Source organism: Manis pentadactyla, chromosome 3 (assembly GCF_030020395.1).
Source record: "Manis pentadactyla isolate mManPen7 chromosome 3, mManPen7.hap1, whole genome shotgun sequence".
Lineage (NCBI taxonomy): Eukaryota > Metazoa > Chordata > Mammalia > Pholidota > Manidae > Manis > Manis pentadactyla.
Genome location: NC_080021.1, coordinates 192,018,392 through 192,045,506, shown reverse-complemented (window position 1 = coordinate 192,045,506; position 27,115 = coordinate 192,018,392). Strand labels below are relative to the sequence as shown.

Below are 27,115 nucleotides of genomic sequence, written 5' to 3'. Positions count from 1 at the left end.
GTAGCATCTCCAGGGGCTTGTTGGGAGTGCAGAATTTCAGGCCCCCTTCAGACCTACTGAACCACAATCTGCCTTTTAACAAGATCCCCAGGTGTTTCATGTACACAGTGTGATTGGAGAAGCCTTGGTGTTCGTCAGCACCCACATGACCCAGTATCAGGTCACTTGGCTGCCGGCCCCCCTCTTACCATTACCCTTGAGTCAATGACATGTTCCATGACTAAACTTTAGCTCCATCTTATAACTGGCATCACGCTCTATTACCGAGTTCAAGATTCCACTGACTTATGTCCTGGGATTCTGCTTAGCTCTGGTCCCTCTTCCAGCATCTGGGAGAGTCGTTGACTCACAGCCCCAGGCTGCCAGCTATAATTTTAGCCCCCCTGGTGGACATCTGGGATAATGAACCTATACAATTTTCATTTGTCATTGTCCACCCAGAGTTCTCCCCACCCCACTTCAAAGTGATCTAGTCTCCTGTGCCTCCTGGCCAGACCAGCACCACACCAGTCCATCTTAACCTCAGAGAATCCCTGGCCTGTCACTGGCCTACCCTCACTAAAGAAGTTCTTTGTGATGCTTTGTAAGCCTTCTTACTCTTGTTCTTTCCTCTGTGGAGATGCTAACCAGTTTGTCAGCTTCTTCTTGGAACCGTTATTAACCCATTACTCACCCTGTTCTTCACATCTTGTAAATTGCTTGGCAGATTGTTCCAAGCTGCCTGGAGAAATGAAAGGCGCTGCCCCTGTGTTCACACAAGGCCACCATCAGCACACTCTCGCATGGCTCTTACCTACAACTGCATGCTGAAAGGGGAAAACATCTTATGAATGGACAATACAAACTTTTGTCCTGATCAGGCAATTTTCATTTTTACATGCTTTTAGAAAATGACTACTTTGCTTCACTAATATGACAAATAATAAAAACACAAACCATTTGTAAGGCACTCCATTGCTTCCCAAATGCTTTCAGTCTAGCACCTCAGTTTATCCCCTATATCTTTGTGGCAAAAAGGCATAGAAGAGAAGAATGAGGCTCAGCAGAGCTAAGTGATCTCTTTCAAAGTTCAAGCTGGTTCTTAAACCCGAGATTCCTAATTTCAGATCCATCCCAGTTTTCATACAATGGGCTACCTCATATTAAACTACAAGGGTAGGCATGCTCACAGCTCCCAAAGCTTTGCTCAGCATTTCAGGAATGTAATTTGAAAAAAATAATTATGAAAACAAATAAGTTCTTAATAGTTCATTTACTCTCAATGTATATCTAGTACTAACTAATTATCTTAGGTTTTCAGATGATTTAAACTTCAGCGAGCAGGTCAAATATGAAATCAAGCAACCAATATACTGGGAGCCAAACAGAAATCCAAGAATGCAGAATATATTTTGCTTTGTGTCATGTACCAAATGACTAATAGATAGCAAGGGCTTTCAGGGTTATAATTTTAGCTCAAGGTTCTGGTAACTACACGAAATCCTTGAGTGGTTTATGATATCATCAGGTGAAATTATAGCTCCCCGTGGGCAAAAGTTGTTGAAGTGCTTTCAGCCATTGAGTACTGTAACAGCATGTCCTCCATAGCAATTATAGGGAAGACTATATTAAATGCCTGGTCATTTTGACTAATGACTAAATATAGAAATTATTTTTTAAAATGAGAATGACAGGCAGGCGATTAATTCATCCATCCAATCCATAAATGTGTATATGTCACCATATGTCTGCCACTAAGATAAGGCTGGAGTTACAACAGACAAGTCAGATCGCTGACCTGGTCCTCAAAGAGCTTTCAGTTTAGCAGAGGAATCAGACATTAGATGACCGTGACAGTGAGAGAGGCCTTATCATGAACAGAATGCTATGCCAATACATGAGCAGGAACCTGACCAACTCAGGAGAGAAGGGCACAGTCAGAAAAGGCCCTCTTAAGGAAGTAAACATAGCTCTGAATGATGAATCAGAATTAAGGAGAAGAGGAGGGGAAAGCTCATTCTTACCAAGCAGATCATGAGAGTGAGCGAGAAAAAAAGAGACCTCGAAAGGAGAGCAAAGAGGTCTAACCTCCTCCTTCCAAATTATAAGAACAGCTGTGTGGGTCTGCTATAGGAGAAAGTGGAAAGAATCAGAAAATAATGCCCTTGAGCACAGTGTGCTGAAATAGTCAGAGAAAGCAAGGAACTATGTGATATTACTTCTCTGTGAAATCTACAACAGTCAAACTCGAAAAAACAGAGTAAAGTGGTGTTTAGCAGGGGAATAAGTGGTTGGGGATAAAATTGATGTTGTTCAAGGGTACAAAGTTGGGACAAGTAGTAAATAAGCCATAGGGATCTAATGCACATTATAATGAATATAGACAATTTTCTACAATATTATGTAATGTGATAAATATCACTGCAACAGCACAGCAGTTATATTGCAATGTGTAAATGTATAAAAGTAACACATTATATACCTTAAATGTATGTATGACCAAATACATTCAGTAAATAAAATGATATAGCTTAGACATTAATAAGAAAGATGTATGTACATATTTCTTAATATACATATATTATGTGCATATATTCTATATATCATGTATGTCATGTGTATATGTATATATGTATATATGATGTATGTGTATATATAATGACAAGTGTATATATAATACAATATGTAATACATAGATATTTTATGTGTATGTATAGATATATATATAAATATATATACCTATGTACCTGTGTGTGCACCAGAGCAGAATTTGCAATGAGAAAACACCAAGCCATTTTCCATAAAAAGGTCTTATCTCTAACCACAAAAGGAAATCATTTAAGATTCAGAGACTTAAAGAGATAATATTTAAAGAGTAACTAATTAGGATGACAAAATCAGATAATATCATAAAATATTATGCTGAATAGAAATAGCTAAAAGATTCTAAAAGAGACCTAGAGGTCATATAATGTGAAACATTTACCTAGTGAAGATGTCAGTCACTTTGGAGGAGAATATAAAGATTGCCACCAAATGGAAAAGCCCAGAAAGAGCTCAGGACCACACAAGTCATCTCTCAACAATATTTCACTATCATTTCAAACAATTATTACTTTCAGTGATAATACAATTTTCATTTTTATCATTGTTATGATTTACATAATATTTCTCACTTAGTGACTAAGTATACTGCCAGAATTTTAGCATTGTTAAATACAAATAAATCATCTAAAGTCACACATAAAATGAATAACAGACACAAGAAAGATAATGTTTCAGAATATTAAACTACATTAATAATAGGTGGAAGAACAAAACAAATTAGAGTAACAAACCAATAGAACAAAATACTTACTTAAATGACAGGCCCCAAGTTCTAGATACAGATACTTAGATATAGGAAGAATTGGTTTGGGTTTATGGTAATTATTAGTAATTCTACTCCCTGAGAGCTGGTTTCATTAAGAAAATGACACTTTTTTGAAGTCTCAACAATGTGTCATTTACAAGACATGCTCAAAACAGACCTAGGCTAAAAAATTAAAAGCTTGATTAATATAGTTCAAAAGTATAGAAATTATTTTTAAAGGTACTTTGTTACTTTACAGTTCACAAATTCAAAAAAGAGTAAGTGTAACACAAATACTTATTTCCTCTCTGACAAGCTGTGTGCTAACCAACCATTACGATGTTCCTAAGACAAGTGTCATGTAATGAATAAAGTTTTAATAGCCATTTACTCTTGGAATTTTTTATGCATTAATAACACTTGGAGTAAAAATGAACAGCATTTTCCAAATACAATAACTCAAAAATAAATGGAGACATTTGTGCAAATGTTTCATTTTTGAAAATCACTTTGGGCTGAGTCAAACTATGGAAAATTTTAGCTCAAAGGAAAACCCTCCCCCACCCCCATAAAAAATCACGATGTGAAAACGGGATTATAATGGAAGCTGTCTTGCAACATTAACTGCAGTGTTCGTTCTAAAAGCTGTAATTCATGGCTCTTCTACAGACTTTTTCTTATAGCAATTATGCATATTAGAGGAAAGTTTGAATACATAAAATCTAAATGCTGATAGAAAACCAAGCCTCATGGACAAGTTTACTTGACTAGTTTTCACTGAAGGAAAATAGGAAAGCTCATTAGCATGCCCACATCCCAGGTGTCCCTGGTCCAAGGAGGTTGAGGAAAACATGAAAACTCCAGCCGGAGGACATTGCACAGGGCTCCCTGCCTGGGGTCCCACATCAACCCACTGGCAGTCAATTCCATCACTAGGGAACAACGCCTTTGGGGAGAGGAGGATGTTAGGAACTGCTGGCTCTCCAAGAAATTCAGTGCAAAAGGTGCTCCATATAGGCAAACTGCTACACAGAATACCAACCCACTCTTTCATTTTCTCTTCTACCTCTCTTCTGAGGTTCATGCGGTGACCTGGAAACACCCCATGCCATTTTGATCATCTTTGTGTTTTCAGAACCTAGTACAGAGCCTGGCACTCAATAAATATTTGCTGGAAAAAAATGAAAGATCTCTAAGTCCTGTTTTAAGTCAGAAAATTTGCATTTCAATCTTCTCTCTGCTACATAACTGGGCTTTGTGATCGATCCCAGGCCAGATACTTAAAGTCTAAGCTTCATATTCCTTGCCTAAGAAATAGAATTGAAAATAATATGTACTCATAGCATGGTCCTCAGGCAGTTATGCGATAATATATGTAAACTCCCTGAGCGCAGTGGCTTGCATCAGTGTTCTGTAATTACTTAAATCTCTAGAGTTGTAGATGAAGGATAAAGGTGAAGGAGCATGTGAAGGAATAACATAGATGATACCTAATATAAGGGCTGAGGATTCACTCTGTTTTTCTCATACCTCTTAACAATAGGACAAGACCAAACGCATCCTTGACTTCTCCAGGAAGATTTACAGCCAACATTCATGGCATTCAAGTTTTATGCTTTGATATACTTCTTAAAATAAAACCTATGACCATTTTAAAATAGGAAATCTCAGAAGAAGCCTAGAAGTATTACCAAGGAATATGAAATTTATTTATAGAATATATGGATTTATAATTGCCCTCCAAGCTGGTGGCATAAATTTTAAAATCTAAAAAAAAGACACCACACACACACACACACACACACACACACACACGCCCCTCTTTATCAGATTAATAAATCAGCCATTAAATTTTTCTCCATGCCTAAAGTCTGTGAAAGATACAAAGAACAATACACACAATTTTGTCCTCAGAAAATGTATAATCAAGTTAAGATTACAACAATTTAATGAAATTAGGGAAGGAAGTGTGTTCACCACCAGGTATCCAGTGAGGATGTTAGTAATCCTAACTACCCTGTCAAAAGTAGCCTTGCCCCAACTCTCTACCTCATGGTACCATTATTTTCTCTTCCTTTCTTTAATCTATCACTATCTGTAATTCCTTTTGTCTTTTTGTTGTTTTACTCCTTAGGAGTAGAGATGCTATGTTATTCATGGTGATAATCAACTGGTACACAGGTATATGATATGTGCTAAATTAATGGATTTTATTGTTCTTGAGCTTTTCTCTTGACCCTGGGATCCCAACTTAGGTGGCAGGTGAGACCAAATCAGAAATATGCTTGAAATCTTTTGGCAGTAAGTCATTTATTTCTTCTATGTTTTTCTTTCTACCAATTAATATAATTCCAAAAATGTTGATGAGGCAGTTGTGATGGATTCTTAAAGATTTCAGAGAAACTCATATTCCTTTGAGAAACATATTCAAGTAAACAACAAATTGCATTATACTGTGATTAGTGAAATTATAAAAATATGCAAAAGGAAGAGGATGGTCCCTCAGGATAGTTAACTCATTTTGGGAAGATCAGAGAAGGCTTCTAAAACTTGATGCACCTAATCTGAATTTTAAAGAATAAGAGGAACGGAAATGGGAATTCCAGGCAGAGGCAGTAACATGTGCAAATGCAGAAAGGTAAAATTGGATCAAAACACATGAACACTAGGTCTAGAGACACATCTTATTGTATTTCTGGATTCTATTTTGCAGTTGTTACCAATGTATCAGTTACCTGTTCTTACAATAATACGGTGTAACAAGCCATCCCAAAACAAAAGTGGCACGCAACAAAAAGCGTTTATATAGCTCACAAATTTGCCAGGTTCAGCTGACCTAGTCTAGGCTCACTTATTTGGGGGTCCTTGGGCTGTTGGCTGATCTGGCATGGCTTCAGTATTTGCTGGGGTCATGTAGATCTGCTCCATCTGTCTCATCTTCCAGCAAGTTAATTCAGGTATGCCCTTCTCATGGGAAGAGCAGAGAGCTGTAACACAAGTGGAAAAGTGCTAGCACTTTTCAAAACTGCTTACATCACGTAAGCTAACTTCCTAGTGACCAAAGTAAGTCACCTGGCTGGAACCAGAGTCAAAGAGGAGGACAGGGCATGACAAAAAGTGTTAATCAAAGTGGGGAGAAAAATTGGAGCCATTAATACAATCAATAGACTGCACCCACTAATGCCTCTAGAGTCTGACTTCCTGTTCTGTAAATGGAGGACATAATAATTCCTCCCTCCTGACATCCCAGGGCAGTTGGGAGGACAGGTATTGTGTTTTGGACAGTGTTTTTGAAGTTCTTTAATTGAGAATAAATAGACAAATAACAAAGAAAGTTACAATGGAAGTCTAGAGATGGCCATCACTCTTTGTGGTCTGCACAGCAGCAAACTAGCCAATATTTAAACTTAAATTTCTATTTCATGTTCCTTAGACAAAACAATGATCTCAAACATGGCTGGTACATTTTCTAGGCTGTAATCCAAAAAGGACGTCTAAATACCAAATCCAGCCCCTTAAAGGGGCAGGTGAGCTCAAGAACACTCATGTAACCACATACATATCAGCAATGGCTACTTCTAGAAAAGACAGTAGAATCAAGGAGGAAAAAGAGATACTATGATTATGATGTCCTATGCCATAAAATGTTTGCATCTTACAATGAGAATAAAATAAAATATATGAGAATAGGTTCACATACTACATGTGGTATTAAATAAATGAAGGTATATTTGAAAATTTTCCATAAAGTGAAGCTAGTTAAGTTTTTCCATGATTTGCATTTCAACAGCTTAAATATTGATACAAATATTCAGGGTTGCTTCTGTTCAGCTTTTGTCCTTAAATATCTGTGTATTCACACTTTATTTTTATGTGCATGACTTACTGTAATCTCACGAGTCCAAGAAACTTGGTTCTGATCACAACTTTGCCATAATCAAGTCTTTGGTCTTGGAAAGGTCATTTAACATTGGTCAATTTGAGGCTCTTCATCTGCAAATTAAGGATTTGATTCAAATGGGTCTAACAGCACCTTAGGTCTAACTTTCTATAATTCTGGGAAGAAATGGTCTATTTGCAAATCAGCCTGCTTATCTGAAAATTATCAGTTAGAATATGAATCAAAAAAAGAGAAAGGAATGGTTTAATAAGTAAACAAATTTTTAATCAATTTTTAGCTAAAAATATTTTTAATGTGTACTGATATAACAGATGCTGATTTTAAAACAATCAAGTAGCTTCCACTTATGGTTAGTTTTTTAAGCCAATGAGATACATTAACTTGTTTTAGAACACATGCTTTTTAAACTCAGTGTAGATTAATTAACATCATGAACTTTCAGGTTCTGAGTCAACTTGTGTTTTTTCTTTCTCTGCATTATTAGCTTACTCATTTATCAAACACTAAATGTTTACAGCTGCTATCTACTAAACGTTTACAGCTACTATCTACTAACTAGTAACTACAGTTCATGAATCTGCATTTCCAGTTTCTGCATATGAATCACAATCTCATTTTATGCTCCTCGTTTGTTCACTGTAAAGATTACTCAAGATAGTGGAACTGGAGCAAACATTCAGGTTTAGTTCCAAAAGTAACACACAAGTTCAATAAGTTAAATGTGTGTATGTGTGTAACTAGCTCCCCTTAGTCATCTAATCTTGGCCAAATTGCTTGATCTTGCTGATCCTCATTTTCCTCAACAGCAAACTTTATGAATCATTGCATGTGGGTTGTTTTCTTTATTGCTACAGGAAAATGTTCTCAAATTTGCAAAAAAAGGGGAAACGAAGTGCCATTTCAAACTCAGCTGACTACTGCCCTCTGATGCTTGGCTCACAAAGCAAAATGCTACTTTAGTTGTGCTGTTTTTGTGATTCATTTAACAGGAGCAAATGTGCAGAACCAAAAAGGAAGATAAGTAAACACCAGCTCAGTCATAAGCTGGGAGACAGTCTCAAGTGGAAAAACTGGAAGCCCTGCCACAGGCGGGATGCCCTGGTAGAGGGGGAGAGAAGAGGCATATGTGTTTATTCATAATCGATGCTTGAATTTTTGAGGGCCCTTCCATCATCATGGCTCAGTCACTAATTCCCTGAGCACTCCAGGGCAAAGATAGATTGGCTATTCAACCACAGCAAATAAAATTATAAGATACAGCTCAAGTTACCACCAAGGGCTAGCCTAAGAGAAAACTAAAGCAAGAGGAAAGGATTTCTCTTCTTAAAGTTACTCAGTAGCATTTGTCTGTCTGTTTTGCTTGAGCAGCTTCTCTTGAGAGGCTGGTTTCCTGGGATCCATGCTGTAGGATTATCCAACCTTTAGGCTAAACCTCCTACTGGACTTTTGTCCCCACCCCACCCTGAATGAAGACCAAATTGGGCATGCCTTAATGTTTAATTTTCCTTGGTTATATAATTAAATAAAAACTGGCATGAAAACAAGATCCTATGCTACAAGGATTTGGGTGGAGTTGTGCCAAAAAGCTTACATCACTAGTCTGGAGGCAAATTTATAGCTGTTAATCATTCATTTGCATTTAATCAGCCCAGAACTGCTGACTCTAGGTTCAGCAAGGACCTTACTGCCTGCTCAGTCTGCAGGATAGAGAACTGCTGGTGATGAGCAATGAGTCAAGTGAGAAGTTTTGAGTTCACAGTCCACAGGTCATTTTTCACCTTGAAGTTTGGCTGGATAGCAAGTCAATTACATAAACAAAAAGCCAGGGTTGTTCTGATGCCACAGGCATAATGGATCTTCCTTTATTTGTAAGAGGTGTCCGTTTTGGCCTCAGGTGACCTCGTTCAAGCCCCAGTTCTCCCATTTACTATGGAGTCACATCTTTAGAGGGGTTATGGTTCTGAAGTAATTGCATTATGATCATAATTACCTTTGAAAACCCCATTAAGACAAGATCTTACATGTACTTGGGTTCCAGAGTCTGCTGATGAGTGTGTGCAATGGCTTACTCCACCAGCATGGGCTGAGGAGCCTGGGGAAAGTTGTTTCATGTCTCTGAGCTTCATTTTCCCCATCCACGAACCAGGGCTATTAATAGAACCTACCTTGCAGGGGTATAGGAAGGCTGACGTGAGATAATGCATGTGAGGGTCCATGCATATAATCAGCACCGTAAATGGCAGCTGCTGGTATTAACTGATGGTTAGGAGCTAGTTAAGCCTCTGTAATTGACTGCTGGACTCATGTATAATGGCTGACCTCCTTCAGTTAACCATCTTTCAGGTAAAGGAACTGAGTCTCACAGTAGTTAAGGGAATAGCTGATAAAGCCAAAAATGTTGTACTAAGTACTATAATGGTGAAGAGCATAAACAGTGGAGTGACACGGGCTGCCCAGTTCTGTCACTTCCTGGCTCCGTAGCTTAGACAAGTTATTTTGAGGCTCTGTGCCTCAGGATTCCCATCTATACAATGGATATGATGATAGTTGGCTTGATTGGATTGCTGTAAGGAATTAAAGTTAGTCTGTCTGAAGCATTTGAACAGTGTCTGGCACATGGTGAGCTGTATCATCACCACCACTGTGGTTATTAGTACTCCAGGCTTCATTATTTGGAAATAACCAGTAGTGTTGGTAGTACCAGTAGTAAAATAATTAGTCTGATATATAAGGGAGAGATGGACTTAGCCTCAAAAGATCACTCAACATAGAATATGATTTGAAAGGGATCTTTGAATAAGACAATTGGAGGGGTCTCAGTGAAGGGGAAAGGATAGACCGCCCAGATAAATAGAATAAGACCTTGACACCAGGGCCAGAGAAGAGGCGAAAGAAATTGACATACATGAAAGAAGTGGAACAAGACATGGGTAGAAAAGAATAATGGTAATTCCCCTGTAGAATTCCTGTAATCCTTTGGTTTGGTCTCCATAAAGGCTTGACACTATAAAGACCCTGATAATAGGTCCTACCTATGAATACATGAGACAGAAAGATACCAAGGACTTGCAGACAACTAGTCAATGAGTAGTACAGTGCCAGTACACAGATATCACTATGCAAATTTAGTTCAGGAAATGATTTTTTAGAGAAAGAAAGAAAGCTTAGAAACATATAGTTTTATAAATAGTAGATGGGGAAGTGTTGTTGAATATAGCATACCAAGAAGAAGAAATAAAAAACAATTATTTTTATCAGCCATATTTACCGCGTTTGCCCCTTGTGGCGGTGACGACAGCGATACGTACACAGACCTGGTTCACTTCAGTTGTTTATTGTTGCTCGGAAGGCCGGGAGAAGGTGAGCGAGAAGAAGCAACAGCCGGAGGGAGCGAATGAGAGGAAGAATGAGAGGAGAGGAAGAATGAGAGGAGAGAAAGAGAGAGTGAGAGAGAGAGTGAGAATGCTTCTCTTTCCTGCCTATGCCCTATATAAAGGAAGCTGGTCTATGGTGATCAAGATCATGTGTGACCTTTAAGCTGATTGGTAGCATGCCTTCTGCATGAGTTGAGCACGAGCGCAGAAGCATGGGGCAAGCCTATAGGAGCAACTTCCTTATGCTAATGCCACCAAACCAGGAAGGGTGGCGCCCAGGAAGCGGGCGCCATCTTAGGGCGTTGGTCAGCTAGAGTGGAAGGGAGGTGTTCAGCCATAGTGGGACTCAGCCTCGGCCATAGGCCGGCCCCTACACATATTCATTTGGGGAGTGATTAAACATTCAACAGGATCATATTTGGACCTGAGTTAGGATTTTTTCAACCTCTCCTTTGCATTATTTGTGTAATCTGGAGCAAGTCCCTTCACCTTACTTACTCTGGGCCCAAATCTTATTATATAGATCAGAAAGTAGTACAGTCAAACATTTAGATGTAAAGATTCTGGAGTCTAAGTTCAGAACCCTCCTATCTGTTTATTGGCTGGGTGATCTTGGGCAAGTTATTTAAATGCAAGCCTTAGTTCCTTATGTGGTTGTTTTGTGATGATAAAAATACCTGATAGGGTTGTTATGAGCTTTAAATTATATAATTCATGTTAAGGTTTCACAGTACTTCACACCTGGGGAGTGCCTAATAAATGGGATCCACCCATACTATTAGCCATAAGATAAATGAATGGACTAGCATGTCCTTCAGCTACTCATCTTTCCTCTGGCCTAGACTCCATATTTTTACAGGCTCCCCTACTTTGACATCTCTCACGTTCAGTCCCTAGCCCCAGGTGTAACCTAAGTAGAGCAGACAAAAGAAGCATTAGATGGCCAGGGCGCCAGCAGAGATGTGTGTGAAGACACGGCACTGCTGGCGAGGGAGAAGGAGCAGGGCTCGGTCCTCAGAGCCACTCCAAGGCTGCTGGGTATGGAGCGCAGGTGTTTGACCCCCTACCCGGATACAGGGTGAATGTGCTTGTTTCATAGGAAGCTTGGCCAATCCAACCACCTTGTGTTTTACCTTTTATAAATAGAACACAGAAGCCCTCAGGCTTCTTGTGCCTTGTAAGTGAATAATACCCATGAGTGAGTTTTGCAAACAGCACAGTTCAAATGTTGCTGTTTTTACTGCTATTGCTATAACCATGATAACGCCGTTGTTTAAAAACCCAATGGGTATGGGCTCTTTGTCTCATTTAAGCTGGCACTGGTGGTTTGGATGAAACTGACCCTGAGGCTTGCGGAATGCCTGTCTTATCTATAGCTTCCCAAAAAAGAATTTTTCCTGAAGACAGTATAAACGAGAGATTCATAGTACAAGTTCTCAGGTTCCTAGATTCAGAAGTTCTGGATTCAGAAGTGCCTTGATCTGACATTTTCCTGCTTGTGTGGCCTTGAGCAAGTTGGTAAGCCACTTCAAGCTCCAGTTCCCCCATCTTTATAATGGGAATAATGATTATATGTCCAACAACGGTGCCGTGAGGCCTACATGAAGTGATAAATTTAAGATCCTGGCACAGTGCCTGGGATGAAGGAGACATTCAATAAGGGTTAGCTAAACCCATTATTAAAAGAGTGGAGGAAATAATATAGAAATAATAAATAACTCTAGCTTTGATGAGATGGCAGATACACAAAGTCTGCATCAAAAGGACAAGGAATGGAAGAAGATGGCAAAGAAGCAGCTACAGTGAGTCAGTGTACGGCTGGCTGGTCAGTTCTTATAACTTCAGGCCTATGGAGGTTGGCTCAGTAGCCCCTCCCCCTGGGATTTAAGATTAAATTTAAAATTAATCTAAGCATCATACTAATGCTTGAATTTGAAATTTTATGACCAGAGCTTTCCTATTAACTGGTCCTAGAAACAAAGGAGTGTAGTAGTCGGGACCTTCTGTTGGGAGATTGATACTCCATGCAGGTAGAAATGACACGTGTCATCATCCTAAAGCCTAAACCTGAGCAGGGCCAAGAAGCCTGCTGAGGTTTGTCAAACCTACCTCTCTGTTAATTCACTTGCAAAGGTGGGATCTTGAAAGTGACTGGTGGGACTTTAGGAGAGGAAAATTTGAAATAGGAAGTCAAGGCAATAGTTAGATCAATATTGTCTATACCATGAGCTGACAAACATTTTCTGTTTGGTCCAGTTAGTAATATTTTACGCTTTGTGAAACCATATGGTCTCTTTCACATCTATTCCGCTGTTGCAGTGCAGAAGCAGCCATAGGCGATATGTAAATGAATGGGCATGGCTATGTTTTACAACTTGATTTACAAGCAGGTGGCAGGCTGGATGTGGCCCATGGGGCATAGTTTGCTGATCTCTACTCTAAACAAGGGATTTGATGCAATGACTCAAGCTATCTGAAGAACCTGGGCTAAAGCTCATGTAAATCAGACAGGATGTCAAAGAATGTTGTTTACTAGAGATTAGCTGACCTAACATAGAGAGGGCTTCAGTCTAACAATGAGAGAAGAAGTAACATGATTACATTTAAATGGAGAACCTAACTTCTATAGAAGAAAATGGAAGTAACATGGAAAAAAGAATTGCAACATAAAATGTATTCAGTAATTCACATTAGGGAGATACTGGGTAGGGCTCAGGAACATAATTTCCAGCCTCATTTTTTTGTTTTCTGATGTTTAGTAACTGAATAGGCACACATTCCTGTTTGCTGGAAACAATCCTGCTGTGTCTGTTGTACTTTTATAATAATCAGTAGCTTCCCATTTTAAAGAAGTGTCCTAGTTTGCAATGTAAATTGCATGGCCACACCTTAAATAACCAAAATTATTTTTGAAGTTATAGTGCAGACAGATAATGTATTTGAAGTTGTTGCCAAATCTTGGACAATAATACAAATCTATAAAGGCAGAATGTAGTGCTAGATAAGGGCAAAGGCTTCAAGTCAGACATGGTCAGATTCAAATCTTAATTTATCACCTGCTGGTCTTAGACTGTATGCTGGATCTCCATGAATTGCAGTTCTTCATATGTAATAATGAATAATAAAAACAGCAATCTCATTAGATTTAAATGTATTAGTACATAGTAAATATTTGAAAATATTAGCCGTTATTTGTCATTATTATATTATTATTGTTACATATTCAAATGTATAGACCGATTAGGTGACACACAAAGTCATCCTTCCTATACAGATGATATGCTTCAAGAGGAGTGATTGCTTGTCACTGGAGATATTCAAGCAGAGATTTAACAAGCATTTAATAGTGATGTTAGAAGTAATGCCTTCTATTCGAAGTCTGGTCCATGAACTAAGGTATCAGCATCAACTGGAGCTTGTTAGAAATGAAGACTCTCAAGCTCCAACCTAGACCTAATGAATCAGAATCTATATTTTGAAGAAACTTCAGGTGGTATATTTAGCTTTGCTATAAAGTATTCAGGCATCAGAAGATGAATTCAAGTCATTTAATGACTTTTTTAAAGCCCCTCAGAATCTGAGACCAGCCCATATTATAGAGATCATAGGTTTCAAGTGAATAAAATAATGCCATGGGGTGGGGGGTAGCTACGGAGGAACTACTATATCCCATTGCACTGGGCAAGTTAAGAATAGCCCTTTCCACCCAGCTCCAAAGGACACTAAATCAGATCTAGTAACTACATTCCATTTATTATTTAAGTACAGTCTCAGATAAATACAAATATAAACCTTAAACAAAAATACTTAACATTGAGGTTGTTTTTTTACCTAAAGCATCACATCTATCTTGCACATAACAGCTTGATTATTTCTTGAGTTTGCTTCCATTTTATTTTGAACCACTTCTCTGCTTTCTGCAAAATGTCTATCTGATTATTCTCCATGTAGGTGCATTAGGTAGAGTTCAATATTTCACTAATACTGAACAATTCACATACAAATAGATAGTTTAATCTTAGATATTTCCCCAAGGTCTGAAGAGGTTGGCATACATATAAACAGAATTGGAAGAGCTGGTGAAATATTTAGCTGAAACTTTAAAGAAATTTTTCTCTCTCTGCTACTTCCTGGTGATAGTTGTAATGCAGCCCAAAGCTTTAGCTCTTTGTATACTTTTATCCTCCCTCCTTGATGCAGGATTTCTGACATCCCTGGCTGTTTGAATTACACACTGCATGGAGTCACAGGATGGACTGTGCTAGTCCATCAGCTTGAATCAATCATTTCTTAGATCCCTTTTCTGATTCTAATACTCTGTGACTGTTGAGTAGCCCATTGGGGTTGTTTTTCCCATTAGAATCTCACACACAGCAATATATACCTCATTTTGAAAGAATGTATAGAAGAATTAAAGAGAAACTTTTCATTTTTAAAAGGAAAGAAAGACAACATGAAGTACAACAGAAGTATCAAATTTATAATATATTTAACCTGAGAATTTCCTGTTAATAATGATGACTTACTATACCAGTACTTATCAGTCATCTAAGACGCGCCAACCACTGTTTGTTGTCTAACAGTGATGTGGTGGCGGTGGTGGTGGTGGCGGTGGTGGTGGCGGCGGTGGTGGTGGCGGTGGTGGTGGCGGCGGTGGTGGTGGCAGTAACAGCTAGCATTTGTCGAAGACGTATGACCACGTAAATGAGATAGTAATGGGCCCTGCCCTTGTGGAATCCTAAACTAGCTGGAAAATCAGAATTGAATAAATAAGTCCAAGTGTTATCAATACTATATGAAATGGCAGGGTACAAGTGGAGGGTGTTACACGGGGCCTAATCTAGTCTAGGGGTAGGTAAGTCTTCTCTGAGGAAGTAACTAAGAGTTAGCTCCACAAAGGAAAAGCAGGGTTGAAGAAGGAGAGCATTCCAGGCAGAGGGAAGACTATGGGTAAGAGCTCTGATCAAGCAAAAAGAATATGTTGGAAGAACTGAGACAACTGGCTAAAGCTTAGAAGGCTAAGGGAGGGTAGAGAAACAAGGCTGGAGAGAAGAGGCGGGAGGAAGATCATGCTGAACGTTCGAGGCCACAGAAGGAGTTTTGTCTCTATCCCTAGGGCACCTGGGAGCTATTGATAGGTGTTAAGCAATAGGTGTTGAGTGAGTGACATGATCAGCTTTGGGCTCTAAGAGGATTACTCCTCCTGGATTGGAGGGGAAGAGAGGGAATGTGCAGAGGGCAGACATGATGGTGGCTTGGACTAGAGAGGGGCAAGTGTTTGTAAAATCTCCTGAGTCCCTGTCAAGCTAACAAAACGCTCTAAAGCCATGTAAGGGAGATGTGGGGACCCACGAGTGAAAGGCCATGGAAGGGCATGGAGAGGAAAAACACAAAGGGCTTGCCCTCCACTGAATTCTGAGCCTGAATCTGCTGATTCCCAACCCCTCCCAGTGTTTTAGGAAGGAATGGTGTACTGACGCAAACTGTGGAGAAGAGAAGCCCAGAGTTCACCTAGAAATAGTTCATAAACCATACAAGTATTGCCACAACCAAATGTGAGAAAATGGACTTCTGAAAGGGATTCTTTTCATATATAAGAAAATATATCCATATATTGTAATTACTGACCTAAGGTTCTTTTAAGGAGGGTTCATTTTGAAAGCCTGGGTTGTAAGTTGTATTGTTAGCCTCTTTTGTGCCAGATGAGATGACAAAGCTCTCATCTTCCTCTGGGTTCAAAGAATAATTAGTCAGCCACTCATCAAGCCACTCAATTTTATTGAGCAACAGCATGATGAAAAGCATTGGAATACAATGGGTAATCAGTGTTCCACATGGAGCATCAGTCCAGTGAAGAAGCTGGAAATATAGACATTAAAAGTAAACTAAGCCACATTTAAATTTAAAAAGTGCAACTGTGATTAAGGTCTACAAAAGAACGTTACAGTACTAGGAGGGCTTCTGGAAGGAGAATCTAGCACAGACAGCAAGTTGGGGAAGTGATGACTGAACTGAGAGGATGAGTAGAAACTAAACAGATATAGAGAGGAAAGAAGAAAATGGTAAAATTCATTAATTTGACAAACAGGTACAGAGCACCTGTCAGGCACCAAGGGTCCTAACAGGGAGTGATGATAGCTAAGCAATCAATCAAACTCAGCCTGTTAGAGACCTAAAAACATGGGCTGAGTCTTGCTAATTGCTAGGCTATGAGAATTTGATGGTTACTTGACACAGACCTCAGTGCCCTAATCTGTAAAATAAGAAGATAACATCTATCTTGCAGGGTTACTGTGAGGATTAAAAATATTTAAAGCCCTTAGCCCACTGCCTGGCACAGAAGTAGCAAGTTCTGTCACGTCAAGACCACGAGTCAGTATGACATAGTGTCAGAGCATGTTCACAGTATTCAGAAGCTCACAATTAGATCATCTGGGTTCCAGTTCCAGGTGCATCACTTACTAGCTCTATGACCCTCAGGCAAATGACAAACTTTCTAATCTTTAGTTTCTTCCTCTACAAAAGGAAGATGATAGAAGTACCTCACAAGGTTCTCATGAGAAGTGTGAAAGATGGCTAAATACCTGAACTACAAACACATTATATGTGTGCCAAGTGCTGTATCAGCATGGATAGATAAGCAGTAAATTATTTTTGGTTTCATTATTCTGGATAGGAGGATGAAGCTAGGTAGGACCTAGGACCAAAGCCTTCACATAGAAGGTCTTGCTCTGGGCCTTTATAAATGAATAGGTATTAGACAGACAGAATGCTGATAGATGCTGTATAATCACTATTGTCTTCTCTGTGTTGTACAGCCCTTCCCGTGTCCCTCAACATTATACATGCTAATCATAATGCCCTCTTATCCCTCCCCTCCCTCCCATTCTCCCCAGTCCCTTTCCCTTTGGTAACTGTTAGTCCATTCTTGGGTTCTGTGAGTCTGTTGCTGTTTTGTTCCTTCAGTTTTTCCTTGTTCTTATACTCCACAGATGAGTGAAATCATTTGGTACTTGTCTTTCTCTGCCTGGCTTATTTCACTGAGCATAATACCTTCTAGCTCCATCCATGTTGTTGCAAATGGTAGGATTTGTTTTCTTCTTATGGCTGAATAATATTCCATTTTGTATATGTACCACATCTTCTTTATCCCTTCATCTACTGATGGACACTTAGGTTGCTTCCATTTCTTGGCTATTGTAAATAGTGCTGCGATAAACATAGGGGTGCATCTGTCTTTTTCAAACTGGTCTGCTGCATTCTTAGGGTAAATTCCTAAGAGTGGAATTCCTGGGTCAAATGGTATTTCTATTTTGAGTTTTTTGAAGAAACTCCATATAGCTTTCCACAATGGTTGAACTATTCCCTGTTCATTCTTATATTTGAGATAATCCAAGTCTAGATTCTACATTAATACTTCTTTAAAACTCTCATGTAATAATGTCCTACAGTTCTACATGTGCAGTATCTTTATTATCCGTCATGACAGAAAGCCTCTGCAGAACTCCCAGTACATTGCTCACTGTGAGGTCTTGTATCCCGGAGAACTGTGACATTACTGGGTGCACTCCTGCTACCCTTCTCCTCTGTTACACCTAACTGTCTTACCTACCATTCCACTTGTGCATAATATACAGCATGACTCAGCTCTGGATAATACAGTTATTTAAAGGGAAAAGAGCATTTCATTATAACACCAAAAATAAATCCAGAAAACTTACCAAGACAGATAAACATAGAAGAGATTTGGGTCAGGTATATTTCAATCTCAGGATGCAAGGTTTTAACTTGGCCTTTGTGTAGCTCTGACCAAGGAGGAGTACAACCTTTATTATCTTAACTTTATACTTTATCTGATATGCAATTAGTAATAAGGTTGATTCTACATGCCAGTTTATACAGTTTCTAAAGAATTCTGATAGGTTCTCAGTATAAAGCAGAAAACTGTTCTGTATTTTCTGTTTGTTGTTTCCATCTGTTTGCTTGTGAAGATAGAACAGTTACCCATGTGAAAGCTGGGTATGAAAAGCATCTACCTATGTCTGCACATTTCTATGTATATGTTTATGACTGTGTATGTTTAAAAATTTTAAATCATTATTGGATTCCAAAGAAAGATAGAAAAGGAAAATTTTGAAAACAATTCTAAGAATGATTTAAATTAAAGACGTGTCTTTCCTCCCTCATAGCTACATCATCCCTCCCAAGGCTTCCGCTTTGGAACTGTCCGGGAAAGCAGTGCTGAAGATTATGTGAGGCAAAGCTTCCCGGAGATGCATGAGTACATGAGAAGGTACAATGTACCAACCACCCCCAATGGAGTGGAGAATCTAAAGTGAGTGTCAACCTCTGGAATCCAAAAAGCTCTCACTGAAAGAGAAGCCCTAGCTATTGATGTAGACCTTGTTGCTTTTTTTAAAAAAAATGACAGCTAAATATACCCACTGTGTGTTCAGTAATCCCTCACCCTGTGTGAGATCCAGGACAATGTGAAATAGTGTACATTTAATTATGTGACCTAGATTACTAGTTACCTGTATAGTCCCACATTGGAAGTAGCTTTGCTCAAAGTGCCAGTGGGGTCATTAGTGTAGCAGATGGTGGGGGAAATAAATGTTGGCTTGACGTCACTTCAAAAAACAACAGTGCTGAAATGATCAAACACTCAGGGAATGTGGCCAGAGGATATAGTGTCCCAAAGCAGCCCTTTCCTTCACAGTGAATCTCTAACCCCATGATGGACTGTCTCTTCTTGCCACAAGGAAATGGGATTTATCTGAGAGATTTCCTATAGAAAGGAAATAAGGCAATGATTCCCATGCCTGCATCCTTTTCATCAGAATTTATGAGAAGCAATCAAGAGCAATCACATTGCCATGGCAGATTATCAGAGCCTGTAATTCAGTGAAGCTGAGTGCAAAGGAGGTTGGTGCAGTTATGGATCTGCCCATCTAGTCTGCCTAGGAGAAGGGAGGGAATGGCTTCTAATAAGCACCACAGCATAAGGGTGAACAGCCCTCTCCCTCCTGCCTGAGGTCTCAGGGCAGTGACATACCTTCAAACCTCCAATCCTTAATATTGTGCGGCACCAGGCAACTGGCTTCTCTGGTCAGCCACAATAACCTTCCCAATGGACAGCGGGTCTTGCCATCTCCAGTTTTCTTGGAGAGAAAGAAAGGAAATAAATGATTTCATAGGACATAAGGGCTCTGAGTTTCTCAAAAGGTCTAGTAACAGGCTCTTAAAACAATGTGTGGACTTTTAACCAGAGTCTGCAAGGAAGCCTTGTGCTTTCAGATTTGCAAAGTCATACACGGTGTTTAAGCACTAAGAAATGGCACTTTCAGTTTTTCAAGAACATAGAAACTTTACAACAGATGTTTGTGCTTGTTTGCCTCACAGCTCCTCTTCTCTGTCCTCTCCTTCAGGCAAATTCACGGCTGAGAAAGAATGTAAGATGTCAGGGAGATAGCAGAGGCTCCAGCTAGATAGTATAGGCTGACAAACGGGGCTCTCTGGCACCATGGCAAGGCTGAGCCAAACCGCTGTGCAGTCCCAGCTCCACTCCACGCAGGGTATTCATTTATTCCAGAGGCTTCACCTGTGAAGACCCCAGTACTCAGAGTTAGCCCCACTCTAGCCAAGAGAGAAGAAATCTTTAGAAAGCAGGCAAATCATTAAATCATTAGAAAGAAGCGATTTGTCCATGGTAATACAGCTAGCAAGTGGCAGAGTCAGAGTTAGAGCTAGGTCTCTGGAATCCCAACTACTGCTCCAGGCTAGCTCGGAAGCATAACAGAAAGTAGGTCCTTGGTGTTCAAAGAAGAGTCCATGTTCCATTGAGCATCCCAGAATCTGCATGTAAAAGGCTCCCAGGTGATTCACCAAGGGAGGTGAAATTGCATATAGACAGAGCTTACCATGAATGCCCTCCCACTTCTTATCTTTGGGCTCCTCTCTCTACTTTTGGCTCAGTCACTGCCTTGGCTCTTAGCCACCACTCTAAGCAACCACAGCCCCACTGTTACTTCCTGCAGGGCACAACCCCTGGAGTCACCTGTACAAGGTAGGTTCCTGTGTTAAACCTGTCCCTTCCCTCTCTCTTCAAAACTCCCCTGGGCTTAGGGCTACCCACTTAGGGCTCTGTTTTCTGAAAAGACGGTATTCTGATAATAATCCCTATTAAAATACTAACTTCTTATAGTATGTTTACATAGGAATATTTTTCTGTGGTATATATATTCAATGAATGTTCAAAAGGGCAGAGCATAATTCTATAATGGGAGAAACAACTAGTGGTCCTGCCAAAGGTAAGGGTGATTCATCCAGCATAGCTTCTACTTGTCCCTGGATCTCTCCGGGCCACTGCCTCACCAGTGACTCAGCCTCCATGGGAGTCTGGGAGCTAATTGCTTCTTGCCTTCCTATGCAATACTCTCTATAATAGCGAACCACTTTGCAGTCCCAAATCAGGAGTAGTTATATAAGGATACCACTGAAACTGGGCCTCAGGAATTGTTAGAAAAAACGAACCCCAATTTTTTTCTGTGGTTATGGCTACCACAAATACTTGCAGAATATTGGTAAATGATAACTATTGTTATCTAGCTCCCAAGGTACATTCTGCTACTGTGGCAGTGAAACTTTGATTAAAGAGACATCTTGCAGCTTGATATGTGTTTTAATGCCAGGATTCTATTAAGGTTCCTCATCATCAGATTAGGAGGCAGGTCACATCCTCGATCCTTTCTGAAGATTCCCGCAGCTGTGGAGCTGGGAGGTGTGTTTCATTTTGGTGAAAGTTAAACATGGGCCTCACTACATCTTAAATCCATACCCTGGAAATAGGGATGCATTTTCGGTTGGCTATTTCACTTCCTGCAAGAGTAGAAAGAGGAAGCAGTGGTCATTGGCACCAACAAGAGAAGTTGACCTACTTACCAAATGTCCATGTGTGGCCCAAAGTCATCCGAATAAACATGTTCATCCTGCCCAATAATGAATCTTTGAGTTGTCTAGGGGTGTCTTTCCCTTTCAGATTTTTGATAGGCCTTAGCCATGTTCTCCCCTGAGTTAGAAGTCACTCCTTTGTATTAAATTCCAACAGCCTCATTTTTGGCTCTAAGAGAGGAATAACTGAGCCAGATGGAATAGAGAAGAGTTGTTTTTTCCAAGCTGTTTGGACAGTGCTGAGGGCTGGAAAGTCTTTCTTAAATGGATGTGTGCTCTATACCTTTCCAACAAGGATTTGAGGTGGCTAAAAACAAAAGAGTTATTGCATCCACTTTAAGTAGTTCCCTCTGGAACTCTGCCTACCTTGCTCCTTCCTAGGTGGGAGCTTAGCGGGTGCTGAGACATAGCCTTGGGCTGTCTCTGTGCCTGTGTATAAAACTGGGGACAACTCATGAAGGATGTACAAGGCGTCTGTTGGCATCTTGAGCCCAGCCCATATCCAATTCACTGAAAAAGTTCAAGGACACCTACTTTAAATGATTCTTGCCTGAACTGCCTCCTGGGATGAGAGTGAAACATGAATCTCTGGGGATATATTAATAAATCAGATCACTAAGATCTATTACATATGCCTCCCCTCCCATTTATTGACTGCTTCTCTGTGGACTGCAGAGAGACCTTAACTTCTTCTTCCCCAGGGTGTTAGATCTCCAATTTGCATTTCCTTCATATGTTACTCCTAAATATGAAATAATGCCTGCTCTGTGAAGAATCTGATAGTGATCATGACAGAAAGACATAAGAATTTCCACATACTGATTAATGAGACCACCTAGCTTCAACACTTACCTAGCTAGGTGACCTGAATCTGTTAATCTCAATTCTCTGAGCCTCAATTGCCTCATTTTTCAAAATGGGATAATACCATCCACCTTGTAGTCATGAGTGGTAAATGTATAGAAAACAATAAATACAGTGCCTAGCAAAAGAAGTTGCTCAGTTAATGTAAGAGAAATGAACCTTCCCATTCAATTCAGTCATTCTGACTTTGTTGGGTTTGGTATGAAGGGAAATGGTAGGTAAAACCACTAAAAAGATGTCATGCTCTCTTGTAAGAGTGTGTTTGCCCCCGTCTGTTCTCTACATGTTGGTGAGGTGTCAATGAGGCTGAGTCAGCAGCTAGCTAGCTTTTGCTGCCCTTAGTGTCCAGGTTTCTGTCCCCTAAGCAAAAGCCAGCTCTGAGCCCTAGTGCTTCCTGTCCATTAATGAATCATTTTTTGCTTTTCTTCTCTTGGTCTTAAATGTAGGAATGATCCAGAGAAACTAGATGCCTTCATCATGGACAAAGCCCTTCTGGATTATGAAGTGTCAATAGATGCTGACTGCAAACTTCTCACTGTGGGGAAGCCGTTTGCCATGGAAGGTATTAATCAGTCTCTCCTGATTCGCTTTTACTCAGGATGTGTTCATTTTGCCAGCCTAGCTAGCAAGTCACAAATGCCAAAGGCAGAGGTAAAGAGCTATTTCTCTTCTCTTGTTTTCATTTTCAACTATAAGCAGTTAGCTATTAAGTTGCTGTAGTTAGAAATTTGTTTTTCATCTACTCCACGAAAATTTATTTGCCCAATTGTTACAAATACCACCACCACAACACACGTCGTTCTTACCCAAATGAGGCTGCTTCAGATATCTGGGCGTGGTGATGCAGTGGAATGAATAGGGAGTCCAAATGTAATTTAATCTGTGTTTTCTAATGGCCAAATCCTGCAAGGAATCTGATGCAAAGACTAGAATGATGATTTTACTACTGGAAGGACCCCAATGTTGATCTAATCCAGTTACTCATTTTAGCCACAAGAAAGCCCAGAGACATTATATCACTTTTTCATAAATACACAATTAGATGATAATACTGGAATTAGAATCCAGATCTCATTGTTCTTAAATAGATGTTTTTCTACTAATTGGAAAATAACTAGAAACAGAATCTCCTTCTATGGCTTAGTAACCTTTAAGAGTCCTAAATAAAACTTTGGGACCTCAGATTTGCGTTTCTCCCCACTGGCAGCAATTTTTGCTTCCAGCTCAATCAACCAATCTATCAAGCTCCAGGACCAAAGAAGGACTGCTTTGTCAGTAGCTCCTTTCATTCTGGACAACAGTAGATATACAGAGCTGAGAGTTTGAACCAGCAAATTTGGAATCTCGCAAGTCTCAGCTTCCTTCTCTGACAGTACATTCTGGCTCTCAAGACAGCCATGCTCACTAATCAGAAAACACTTGACTTGAAACGATCCCATGGGAGTGCTCAAGTCCTATTTCCAGAGAACTAAACTCTCCTGTATGTTAACTAGTGTATCAAGACTATTCTGATTCCAATTTCCCAACCACCATTGGTCTCTGTCTCCCCCAAACACATCAGCAAATTTTTTACTTCAGTCTTTGTTTTTGTGATGAATGAGAATGTAACGGTTGATGCTGTCTGTTCCTTTGAGCCTTCTCCTCAGAGAACTCAGTCTCATCTCCAGGCCAAGTGACCTCCCCCTGAACCAGGGGTAGAACACACAGGAAGAGAGAGATTTAGCAGGAGGACTCATCTATTAAGACTACAGTCTGAAATAGCAAAGGCAAAAAAAGAAAAGAAAAAGCTGGAAAAAACAAAAGAACACTCATTACATAACCCCATTTTAATGGAACAATGGGAAAAATTCCCCTTTTTTGTGGCTCTGGGGATATGGAAGGGATGTTACATTTTTCTTTCTGACCTAGATGCACTGGGTAGTTGAGGACCCTTCTGCCATTAGCAGCTACTAACAATGAATCATTTATAGCGGAAATGAAAATTAGGGACTATTTTCCACCTTTGTCTTCAGGGGGCAACCTATCTTGTCAGAAGACCGTGGTGAGATGGCTTGTTTGCCTCTGCTAGACCCAGTGCCAGATGCCACACAATTAGCTCCCCACTGGTTTCCTGTTTACATTTCCATCTGTGCCCCTGAGACTTAGTATCTTTCAGTTCCTGTCATCTTCAGATAACCACATTGTTTTCAAAGTGATAAGCACAAAATGGTGCCAGAAGAGCTGTCGCTGCAAGAGAGTAGAAAGGCTTTGGCTTTGAACAGAGAGAACTTTCTCATTGTTGTTGGTTTATCCTAAAAAAAAATTCTGATTTGTTCTGGGTGAGCTAAAAAATCAGAAAATTAAATTCAGTACTGCCCCTGCCAACAAACAGAATATGGCAAAACACAAAGAGTAGATACTTAAAAAGTTACAAACAACAATGTGATAGAGATACTCGTAGAAGTCTTGATTGCTGCTTGATTGTTACTGTTGCTCGATAGAGTTACTGGTACTAACTGTGCTACATTGGGCAAATCACTTGATCTGTGTTTTCCACGTTCCTTATCTGCATAATAGATTTATGAATAGTACATCCATAATAGAATTGTTGTGAAGATTAAGTAAAAAGATTAATGTCATAAATTTTTAGAGAATATTCCTCTCTTAAAACAAAGTTTTAAAAAACTTAAATTCTTTCCCTCAACAACATTTAGGTTTCTTTAACCTATGAAAACATGGACCTTATTATTAATTAACTAGACTTGATAGACATTAAAATACCATCAAAGCAATTTATGAACAATTCTTACCAAGCTAGCTTGCAGGAATGTTTCACATGTCCCTCTGAGCCCTTCACAATGCTAGACATGTATCAGTTATGTAATAAATGACATATACCTATTACATACTCATTAGGTTAGATTTGAAATAAGTACCTAATTCACATACTCATGTAGTTAATCAAAAGCACCCAGAGTCTGCATATACTTTCCCAAGTACTTAAATGGCTGCATGAACTCAGGAGGGAAAACAGTCCGTTGATCCCTTCACGCTGAATGTCCATTCACTCTGTATAGCACTGATACCACACCAACCCAGTGTGACTACTGACCACCCCTCCCAACTTTACTATTCTGTACTTACTTAGACTTAAAAGGTAAAGGTGAGGCAAATGAGAGACAGTGGCTGCACATCGCAGTGGCTGCACATCGCAGTGGCTGCGCATCACGTTTGAAACCTTTTTGTGAGTACTCAGCACAGAAACTAAAGCTGTAAAGAATCCGGGAGCATGTGTAAAGCCTTTGGTCACATTCAATACCATACACCAGGGGCACAAAGACATATCATGTGCTCTGGACAAAAAAGAAAGTGCCGAGATGAATGAACACATGTCCCAAATCTATGCACTGGAGTTAGCTGACAATAAAGGTCAAACAGAAGAGAGACTAATGGAATTGCACAGTAATGGTTTGTGACCTTTCTGCCAAGACCTTTGCTGTTTTTGAGTTTGTTCTTTTACTAACTTTCCACTAATTATTTAACACAGTGCTTGGAGCACTAGCTCTACAGTCTGAGTGTTTGGGGTACAATAGAGTCACTGGTACTAACTGTACTACATTGGGCAAATCACTTAATCTGTGTTTTCCACGTTCCTTATCTGCATAATAGATTTATGAATAGTACATCCATGATAGAACTGTTGTGAAGATTAAGTAAAATAATACACACAAAACATGTCCAAGCACATAGTAAGTGCCCAATTAAGTTACTATTATTCAGTATATTAAGAGATTGAGACCAATTCACTATAAAATTATCCCAGGGTAGATAGCATTCTTTGTGTCTCAGCTTCTCACACTTCTCTCTCCACTTTGATGTGCTGGGGATAAAGGAAATACATTTTCACAGTCTCCTTTCTAGTTGCGACTATTACAGTATGTTCTCAACCATTGCCCAAGAGTAAATATGGTATTCCAAGGACAGAATGCAAAACTGAATTAATCTTTCTTCCTGAAGTCTTTTTAACCTTATCTGAAGTCCTGTTTTCAAAATATCTATTTTCCAGCCACATTTCAGGTCTATTTCTAACTGTACATTTTACTAGCCAAAATATATTTCCACCACTCTTAGCTGAGTAAAGCTGATTTATCCATGGGGAAAAGATCTGGATTCTATTCTGCAAATTGTTCTCTTGGGCTAATAAGCTGTATCCTATTTCCAGGGTGCCTGATGCCTTCATCTTTAGGGTTGAAAGATTCCATTTTGCTTCATCCATCAACCACAAAATAGTCAACCTCGTCTTCACAGCAAAGCCACGTTTCTAATGGTTATGAAAGCAACTCAGGCTGCTAAGTTGAGTCAGCAATTTAAATATAAGAGTTCTTTGACCAATGAACACAATCAAATTTGAAAAGTAACTGATAAAAAGCACAAAAATAAAACCTACAAGGTTTCCCTCTTTTAAGTTTCTGAATAAAATTAATTTTTGTCTTTTAACAAATAACCTAAAAAAAAAAAAAACAACTTCTTCCAATGGCCCCATAACTTTTTTCCTATTTCTCCCTTTGTCCTATATGCACAGTTTGTTTTAATTAGCTAATAATAATAATTATTATCATCATTAAAATGATATCATCATTAAAATAAAATGCTAATTGTCATTAAAATATCAATACTCTATATATGTGTTAAAATGGAAGATGATAAAGGACAGTA

General features: G+C 39.4%; 1 protein-coding gene across 1 annotated transcript in view; it reads left to right on the top strand.

Annotated features, from left to right (window-relative positions):
- Window positions 1–27,115, top strand: part of GRIN3A (glutamate ionotropic receptor NMDA type subunit 3A) — a 140,213-nt gene that overhangs the window by 75,199 nt on the left and 37,899 nt on the right. Inside the window, exons 4-5 of the mRNA XM_036888524.2 lie at window positions 18,796–18,941; window positions 22,867–22,982. Of these exons, the coding sequence (XP_036744419.2) occupies window positions 18,796–18,941; window positions 22,867–22,982 (262 nt within the window). The remainder of the gene's footprint in view (window positions 1–18,795; window positions 18,942–22,866; window positions 22,983–27,115) is intronic.